At 45.3% G+C, this 10,230-nt stretch overlaps 1 protein-coding gene across 3 annotated transcripts in view; it reads right to left on the minus strand.

The window, feature by feature from the left end:
* Nucleotides 1-753, minus strand: part of ZDHHC2 (zinc finger DHHC-type palmitoyltransferase 2) — a 73,811-nt gene extending 73,058 nt beyond the window's left edge. For all 3 annotated transcript variants that reach the window (XR_006381001.1, XR_006381000.1, XM_044225510.1), the window contains exon 1: nt 408-753. Coding sequence is in view for 1 of the 3 variants with exons in the window: in XM_044225510.1 (XP_044081445.1) it covers nt 408-534 (127 nt within the window). In the remaining 2 variants the exon portion in view is untranslated. The remainder of the gene's footprint in view (nt 1-407) is intronic.
* Between the last annotated feature and the right edge of the window lie 9,477 nt (nt 754-10,230).

Consider the following 10,230-nt stretch of genomic DNA (forward strand, 5'->3'; position numbering starts at 1 on the left):
CCGTAGTTCTCGCAGGTGCGGTCCAGCCGAGGTAGGGGGTGTGGCTGGGGTGGCGGTGGATAGCGGAAGGCGGAGGGGCGGCTGGGCTGCGTACTCGATGGAGTAGAGGTGACCGTAACCCGAGTTGTAAGGGGGAGGCAAGGGAGTGTGAGTGGAGGGAGGCTGCCCGGAGGCTGTTTTCGGCCGCGGCGGCAGCGGACGCGAAGCCAGCCGGCAGCTCGGGGGGCGCAAGGGGGTCTCCGGGGTGGGGAGGGTGGAAGCGCCGCTGGTGCGGCGGGCGCTCGGCGTCCCGGGACTGTCGAGGGGGCTGCGTAGGGGGCGGGGGGCGAGCGGAGAGGCTGCGGACAGGTGCGTGCCCTCCCTCCGGGGGCCGGCGGGGGTCGGTGGCGGGCGCGGCGCGCACTCACCTATGCACAGCTGGATGGCGTAGGCGTAGTAGGACCAGCCGAGCAGAAGGCTGATGAACACCACCGGGATCCAGTAGAGCACCCGCCGGCACCGCCGCCTGACGCTGCCCGGGCCCGAGGGCGCCATCTTCCAGCCGCATCCACCTGCCCAGCTCCTCCGTCGCCGCCGCCCGCGGGCCTGGCTCCGGGGCGGGCTGGCCGCGCCCCGCGCCCCCGGCGGGACAGACCCGGGGGCGGCGGCCGGTTGCGCTGCGGCCACTGCCGCCGCCGTGGCGCTAACTCCCCATCCCGCAGCCCCAAGCCAGCGCCGCGGACTCCCCGTTCCTCAGCCCGGTGGAGTCGGCGGCAGCGATAGGAGGGCGAGGAGGAGGAGGAGGACGACGACGAAGAGGGGGAGGTGGGGGAGGAGGAAGAGGAGGGGGAGGATCGAGAGGAGGAGGCGGGAGCCTCCGCCCCGCCCCCGCCCGTCCCCGCCCGTCCCCGCCCCTCCGGCCGCCGGCCGCCTCCACCCGCGCGGCACGCTGCGCCCCCGGGCGGGCTTTGTGGGCACTCCCGGCGTCCGCCCTGCACCCCGGGACCCCTCCTGACCCCGCGCCCCCTCGCCGCTGGTATCTCAGGGGCGCCCGAGGTGGGAGGGAAGGTGCCCACCTTGGCCCTTCCGCCTCCCCAGTGGAAGTGGGACTCGGGGTAAAGTGGAGGAGGCGGGCGCGGCGGCTCGGGTCGGTGGCGCTCGCTCCGGGCGTCGGGCGGGGGGCGCCCCCTACGCACACACCAAGCCCTCGCGGTCGCCCGCAACTCGGAGCCGTCCCGGAGCGGCAGCGGCCGCGCTTCGCGCAGAGACGCACGCGGGGGAGGCCGGGGGAAGTCGGCCTGGGGCGCACGGGACCCTCGCCTGCCGAGGCAGGTGGGGAGCGACATCCCGTCAGATGCGCCACTACAGAGTCTTCAGGCGCGGAGGCAGTGTCCCCGCCTCCACCTTGGAAAATTCTCGCTTCCAACTTGCGGGTCCTTGTAAACAGGCAGAGGGCAGCAAGGGCGGGGCCGGTTTCCCAGACCTTACATTGTCGTGTTTGGGCGACGAAGCCTACTTTGCTCCACGTTTTTTTTTGGGGGGACAGTGGCAATGAACCACTCAGAAGGGTTGTGTCTTCTGGCGTGGACGGGGACTGTGGAAGGAGGAAGAAGCTCTGTGATTGTGAATCCAGAGATCTCCGGAGTTGGAATCACAGATGACTTGCTCTGAGAATTTGAACTCTTTTGTCAGGTTACTCGGTGACCGTACACGACCACTCCCGGACAGGAGTCCGGGGCTTCTCCCGGGCGCTCCTCCCAGCCCATGCTTCCCCACCAGGTGCTCTTTTGTGGCGGCAATTCTAAATTTAGCGTGTAGCTGGTTCCACAGTGGTTGCTGAAAATCCGGGGCGGGGGCGGGGGGGGGTAGGAGGAATTCTGGAGGTAGTTCGGCCAAAGCCCTGGTTTTATGATATATGAAATGGAAAAAAATACAAATGCTTTTGAGATTGTTTCCTTTTTCCCTTCATGTGATGATGAACGCACTGGCTTCCAATGGAAGCACCTCAATAAATGTCCTGTATCTGAATTATATACATAATTACCATGTATAGTGTGCTCCGTTTCACTTAACATTAATGAGTGTATGTGTTCACACCACACAGCAACCATATTGAAAGAAAAAAAAAAGGTACTGAGTGGCATAAATTCAAAGAAATCTAAGCACTTATGTCTTTGAGATTATCTTTCTGTCGACTAGATTAAAAGCAAGCTAATCTCCCCTGAAGTAGCTACTCTGTGACAAACACGCATCAAACCTCTTCCCACTTCTATTAAAAAATGCATAGAAGATGCCAGTCAAATTTCTGTGGGTTGTTAAATAATTGAAACGAGAATATTTCTGTCCCAGTAAACCATTTTATTTTGGTGCAGAAACTTACACTCTTCATTTGATATCCTGTAGGGTAGATTAGTATAAAAACACAACTTCCCTGGAATCGTCAACTTTTCCCATGAATATCAACCTTATGCTCCCAACCGGAAGAATCTAAAAACAAGAAATAAAAGTCTGTACCGGGACTGACATACTCCCACAGACTAGCAAATCTGTGATGGAAAGTCACTGACGACTACGAAAGTATGAAAAGTGAAGACGCATTTCCCAAAATGGAAACGCTGGAATAGAGTGCAAAGTGTGCCAGTGTCCTGTAGGTAGCACATGCTCCTCTCTTCTGAAAGTCTTACCAAGGCCTTCCCGTTGGAAATGGAATAGCATTATACAGTTGCCACATCTTTGATCCTTTCGGAAGAATACACAGGTGTAACATTTCGAAGGAGACTACATTGTTACTACTTACCTAAAATGTTGGATTCACACTTGTAATAAACATTAGTGGGATAACTGCATTAGCCATTTTAAGAGTACTAATATGATTGAGTTTGTCAAGTTTATCACTCTTATCTTGGAAAAAAAAAAAAAAGATATTCCTAGCTCAGGAAAAATCACTTCCAAAGCTGCAAGATGACAAGACTTATCTCTGCCTAGGCTCTAATTAGGCAGGCATAGGTATGCATGCACAAATGTAAGCTCTTTGGTGAGTAGCCAGTCTCTAGCTATTAGGCTCTGATGAGAGTGGAGATTAACTAATTTTAGAATAGAAAGATTCTGACTTTTTTTCCTTTGCCTTATTTAAGACTATATATCAACAGGAAAACAATTTGAAGGTCATAGACAATTAAGAAATTTCACTAGAGTCTTTTTTTTTTTTTTTTTTAAGAGAGAGAGAGAGGAGAGAGCATGTGCATAAGGAGGGGAGGATAGGTGAGGCATGGTGGCGGGGAGGTGGTGAGGGGAGAGGAGAGGGAGAGGGAGAATCCCAAGCAGGCTCCGAGCCCCAGCTCAGAGCCCAATATAGGGCTTGATCTCAGAACCCTGAGATCATGACCTGAGCCCAAACCAAGAGTCCAACATTTAACCGACTGAGGCACCCAGGTGCCCCAAGACTTATTCTTTAGCTAGACGTACAGTAGATCCAACTCACAGATTTTAGGTACTCAATAATTACATCAAATTGTGAATTTCATATAGTAATTTTGATAAAACTGCTATGGCCATTTATGAAAAAAGAGTAGCCACAGCTAAAGAGGGAGAGGGCCACAGTAAGGGAAAGTGGATGGCCAGGCAGACAGGGGGCCAAAGGGGGCATACAAGAAGAGGAGAATAGACCCCCTACCTGGCTTACCCAGACCCTAAGAACAGTCATTCCATCCTTAACAGGCCTCTGTCTGGAAGCTCCACTCACTTAGTAGTTGATCAAAGTCATTCACCTCCAAATTTTCAAAACCCCTGTTATCAGACCCTCTTCCCACAAAGGAAACTTGATTTTCTCTTCTCTCTCCAGTCAAGATCTACTTCGAACCATTCCCCCAGACTCTTTAGTCCCCAGATTTCAAATCTATTCTGTCATCATGACTAATTCTCCAAATCTTCCTTCTTCCAGATCCAAATTAAAACTCTTACTTACTTCCTTTCATGGTGTGAGTCAAGAATAACATGACAACCAAGCCCGGGGAGCCATGGACCCACCCTGTCTCTAGGACCTCCATTCAATCTGCCTCTACTGTACCATCCTTATGTCATGTTTTCAGTCAAACCGCCTACCAGAACCTTTATTAGGTCACTTGCTTGATAGTTCCTTTTTCCTTTTAAAAGTGTTCTTAGTGGGAAATATTGCATCTTTGAAGTGTAAGGTCAATTTTATTACTCCCAACTATGTGAGAAATTGATTATATTGATGTTGCTATTAGGTGTGACAAATACTGCCTTCTAAATTTACAAGGGCAGAAAGGAATGAAAATGAGATCTGGATGTACCCTTTTACTTACGATTCACCCATCCTTCCTAGAATGGTCTGCAAAAATACAGATAATCCTCTTTCAATGTTTTCTTAAAGTAAACTTACCCCTTTTTGGAAAAAAAACTCCTTCTGTAAGTCAGCAATCCATGACACCAGTGACTCTTGTATTAATTTGCACTTTTATTATAGTGGCCAACATATTCTTGGTGGGAGAATAGCAGCATGCCCAAACCACATATTGTTTCTGGACATACGTAAAATAAAAGCAGTCTTAGGGAACTGGTTTAGGGAATGTGGTTACAGGTGATGCTAAGATACCCTTTGCCTCACAGATATTTGTAGTTTGCAGTTAACATGAAGTGTAATTGAATGTAATGGAAGATCATTCTAAAGACTTAAGAAATGTGTGGTTGATTGGGTAACACACTGGGAAAATTATAAAGTACGAAAAACTGTCTCTGGCGAAGTTGGCCTCTGAAGCCCCCTAGGACCTCTATGGTGGTATTAACGTGTCTTGCCACTAGATGGCGGGCGCACACCAAGCAGTGCGGCTCAGACTTCCTTTCAGAGATTTCAAGAGCATCAACCATTAGCTTAACCAAGGCAATTATGAATTTAACTTCATGAACAATTTTATATAATTATAACTAATTATAATTATACAATTTATGTTATACTTTAGTGGCTAATGATTAATTAATAAAAAACCATATTCAGAAAATTGAAAAAGATTAAGAAAAATAGCAAATGCTACTTGGTATGATTCTACTTCCACTTCTTCATAGCTTGCACGAAGGTTAATTTTGTTAGAAATAAAACCGGAACTTTTCATTTAAATGCATGTTGGCCTACACCAGCACCCCCTTCCTGGCCCCCAAATGGGAAGAACTCAATGTCTATGAACCCCAAATTAGGCAAATAATTCTACTCCATGGACTGGCAGTATCTTTAAGGAGTGACACCATGACAAAAGTTCAGTGAGAAATTATTTGAAGTAGCCATTATGGAGTCGAAAGGTCAATGGCGAGCAGACCAAGAGCAACAGAATCCTGCAGCATGGTGGCAAAGGTCCAGTGCTGTCAAGGCCAGTAATGGTGTCCTCCTCAGACTGTTGTTGATGCCAGGATCTTGGCCATGCATCAGATTCATTGTGCTAGCTCAAGCTTCATTCTTCAGGCTTCCTGTTGATTCTGTTGGGTACCTATATACCTGCAAAAATATATTTGTGTGTGTAAGTCAACTAGCATTGACTTGTGTTTGCAACCAGGAATGTTAACTGGATCACGGTTTTAATTTCATTCTGCATCCCATGTTTTAACGGGTCACTTTCAGCTCATGGAGGCTGAGGTGCTTTGAGAAATTAGGGATACAAGAACTGGGGACAGAGGAACCTATTCGGTGCCTTTCAAGTCTTTTTTTTAGGTTTTATTTATTTATTTGACAGGCAGAGATCACAAGCAGGCAGAGAGGCAGGCAGAGAGAGAGAGATGGGGAAGCAGGCTCCCTGTTGAGCAGAGAGCCCAATTCAGGGCTCAATCTCTGAACTCTGAGATCATGACCTAAGCTGAAAGCAGAGGCTTAACCCCCTGAGCCACCCAGGTGCCCCTGGTTCCTTTCAAGTCTTAATATCTAGATCTGCACTGTCCAATAAGTAGCTATGAGCCATCTGTAGCTATTCAAATTCAAATCCATTTAAATATAATAAAACTTTAAAATTCGGTTTTCTTAGTTGCAGTAGCCACATTTCAAGTGCCCATCGCCAAATGTATCTAGCAACAACTGTATTGGACAGCGAAGATCTAGGACATTTCCCTCAACACAGGCAGTTCCACCGGAAGTTCCACAGAACTAACAAAACATTTTATCTTGTCTGAATATTCATGAGGCAGCCTTTATATTTATAAATGCAAGAAACAAAAAGTTTCTCTCTCTAATTCTATCTCTACTGTTTTACAGAAACAAAAACATGAGGGGTAGTAGCTGAAAACATTTTTTGGCTAATGTTAGGAGCTCTCTTTCTTTGAAGATGCTAAGTCTTAAGATAAGGAGCCAGATGGATCATAACCGAGAGGGAAGAGGTAACACTAGATATCCTTCAACCTGAGGCTACTGTACAAATGATTACTTTCGAAAGATATTCAAGGAAAAACTTATCAGAATACCATGCCCAAATTCCTAAGCTTTCTTCCCGGAGAACTCCAGCCTTAAAGCACAAAATCATCTATCTTTATCCGGTGGGCATCAGGACCCTTTCTCTTTTGTTATTTAAGCAGATATCATGGGGGGCCCCCAAAATAATTGGCTATATTCAGCTCTGTCTCTGTCAAGCTGTAGGGGAGATGGTTAGTTGTGTTGGATTTTCTGTGTGGCAAATGTTGGGGGAGGTGGAATGAATGTGTCTTGCCTAGTGGTCTGTACAAACCCACATTAGCTCTGGATCAAGACATTCTCTTCTGCATAAATAAATAAATAAATAAAATTAATTTTTAAATGTTTAGGTTTACATTGATAAGTATTTTTAGGGGTTATCAAAGACTTTAAATGTAACGAAAATTAAGCTTACATTGCAATTTATAATTGTGGAAAGAAAAAAATGTACTAGGGTTTTCTCAGGCCTATGAAAAGAATGGGGAAAATGAAGAATAAATATTTAAAGATGACATTTAACAAAAGAAGCATGTTGGCTTCGGATTTGTCGTAGCAAAATTTTGATTGTCAGGGATTCTTCCAACAGCTAGAATTTATCCAGTGTAAATTATGTCTTAGCACCAGAGTGTCTGAATCTATAATTATTTTCAAGGGATACTTAGACATTGCAGATTCTAAAATTCTTCAGATTATATCCCTGGTTGTTAACACTTTCCTCCATTGGCTCACATCTCAGGCTCTTTGATGGTGGGTCACACTATGAAATGCTAGGATGGCAGTGGACTCGCAATGACTTTTCTATCTGGAATATGAGACACATAAGTTTTTATTTTTCAAACAATCAAAGTAGTGGTTGAGGGTCCCAAGTCCAAATGACTAGAGACTTGGATTTTGTGCTTTGAACCAATAATAGGCCTGGATAATAAATTTTCATTCTTTTAAGCTTTCCTTGAATTCATTGAAATATTAAAGATAACATTTTTTAATTTCCAGATAATAGGAAAGATTTAACAACTTGGCATAGTCACTTTGCGAATTATTGGGAAATATATTAATTCTCTTACAATGTAGAAATTACAGAGTTTTAAAATACTTTTAATGAGTAGAAAAGTTAAATTGGACTTCACACATGATGTGCTAATGAAACTTTTCCAATGGTGAAGTTGGTGAATTTATCACTTCTCTTTCATTAGAAGCAACTTGGATACAATAAAATACACAAATTGGAAGGCAAATTCCAGTGACTTAAACTACTTTTATAAACATCAATATTCCATTATTTTGTTAAATAGAACAAGTATTGCCATGACTTACACCGCCTCCAACACTGGAATAAAATATCTAGTTTGGCTAAAAGTACTAATTAATTTTCTTTATAAAAAGGTCAGTTATAAATAGCCAGAGAAATGTAGAAAATAGAAGCTTCCAATATGTTTACAAAATTTCGACATCATGAACCTATTGAGGCTGCTTTAGTATCAGCCTAGGATCTTTTCAAAATTCCTGCTGTTTAAAAAATATTTATTGATCCCTGCTGTATGTCCAGGTAGTGGGGATATTCCAACTAAAGAATGTGGTCTCTGGCTTCAAGGAGCTCATGGGTTAGTGAGACCAATGTACAGACATTTTAAATAATAAGATAAATGTGCATTCAATACTGTCCCAAGTACATCTCTGGTAAAAGAGAATGTGCCTCAGGGTACCTGGAACAGTAAAGGAAGAGTGGAAAAGTGGAGTTTGCACAAAGGAGAAGTGGAAGCTTGTATCGTGGAAAAATGAAGGGATGATTTTGTTGCCCAGGGAATGCCTTCTCTTAAGAGGCCTATTTTGGGAACTAGAAGGGAACGGAATATATGAGTCAAGATTCAGCCAGGAAAGCAAAACCCACACCAGGGAATCCAGTGGGAGGAATTTAATCTGGGAAATTAAATTTAAAAACGTTGTAAGGTTGAAAGAGCAACCGTGGTGAGGTGAGATGAACACAAGGAGGTCACTATGAGCCCAGGACCCGAAGGACAAAGGGGAGGTGGTAGGCTGGAGCCCAAGACGATGGGGTCACCTGGTAGATATTGGGGACTACTGAGGTGATTTAGCCACTGCTGGAGACACAGCTGGAGGGAAGGAAAGAGGGAGAAAGCAGAGAGACAGAGAATGAGAGAGAGAGAAAAACGAAATTTAGTTGGAAGCCTGATGGCAAAGGAGCCGGGGGAACTGTGGTTTGCAGGAACAGCACCCCGAGTGTAAAGCAAAGCAAAAGAAGGATGAGGAATAATCTGAGAGCAGACAGAAACTGACCAGCACAAGGGAACTTAGAGGAACAGTCAAAAGATGAAGTAGGTGTCAGTTCATTACAACAAAAGAAAAACATCTTGGGTGCTCTTCAGAATTTGAAGTTTACCTGATAGTCACTAGAGAGCTTTCAAACAATTTTAAGCAGGAGAACAAACTCTGGGTATGAATTCCAGTTCTGCCACTTACCAGTTTTTCGGCAGGAGAAAAAAAGATACTAAATTTATGTTAGAACGATTCTGAAAGCAGTCTAGTGAATAAAGTGGAAAGACAGAAGAGTCTAGAAACTCTTCTTCCTGACCAGTTGAGAGGGAATGAAATCTTGAACTGGGACCATGACAAGGAGGAATGGAGAAAAGGAGACAGATTCTAGAAAAGGCCAGGGGATCTGAAAAACAGGAAAGATGAGATTTCCTAGATTTTGGAGCCTGCAGAAAGGAATCCGAAGGAAGGCCCAGGGGGGTGCACGGGCTCATCATTGCCACTGGGCTCATGGAGCATGATAGCAGGGTCTGAATCCGTATTCGAGGTTCTGAGATCTTAATTTTCAGAATCCCCCTGCATTTCCTTCATGACTCCAGTCTGCTTGACTACAGCCCACTACGGAAGACCGCACCTCTGGCTGCCTCCGCTACTATTAGCCATAACTTCCATGAAAATGTCACTTCTAAATAAGATGCATCAAAGATCCCAGAGTTAGAAAAGTGGAAATGGTCATTTCTGCCACAGTGGGGCCTCCACATACCCATTCCATTTGGATGACATAGGGCATATATGAAATTTTCTTTCAGAATTTTATCTGTCCGTTACTCCTCGTGTAACCCTTCCCTCTCTGCTTTTGTTTCGTTCGGCTTAAGTTTGCTCCTTACACCGTGTTGGGGCTGCAGGTTTGAAAAGTCACTTCCTCGTCCTCCATGTTTAAGGTGAAGAAGTAGAAGCATTAAAGAGACTGGACAGCTTGTCCAGGGTCACGCCGTTCCACCAACCAAGACCGCCCCCCCCAAGCCTCCTAACTCCCAGACTGTTGTTCTTGGCTCTTAACTGTGCATCAAAAGGGATCAGGTTGGTTTCTTTTAAACTCCACATGTGGCTCATCTGATTTAAAAAAAAAAAATTTCATTTATCTAGTTTAAAGAGCAAGAGAGCACCTGAGGTGGCGGGGAGCAGAGGGAGCAGGAGAGAGAGAATCTCCAGCAGACGCCCTGCCCAGTGCGGGCCTGTCTCATGGGGCTCGAAGTCAACACCCTAAGATCCTGACCTGAGCCAAAATCAAGAGTCAGACGCTTAAACAACTGAGCCATCCAGGCTCCCTACAGCGCTCAGTATGGATAATTGTCTGGTCCATATATATATATATATATATATAGAGAGAGAGAGAGAGAGAGAGAGAGAGATTTTATTTAAAAGATTTTATTGATTTTATTTAAAGATTTTATTTTATTTATTTATTTTAAAGATTTTATTTATTTATTTGATAGAGAGAGACCTGCATAAGCAGGCAGAGGGGCAGAGGGAGA

This window comes from Neovison vison, chromosome 11 (assembly GCF_020171115.1).
Source record: "Neovison vison isolate M4711 chromosome 11, ASM_NN_V1, whole genome shotgun sequence".
Classification (NCBI taxonomy): domain Eukaryota; kingdom Metazoa; phylum Chordata; class Mammalia; order Carnivora; family Mustelidae; genus Neogale; species Neogale vison.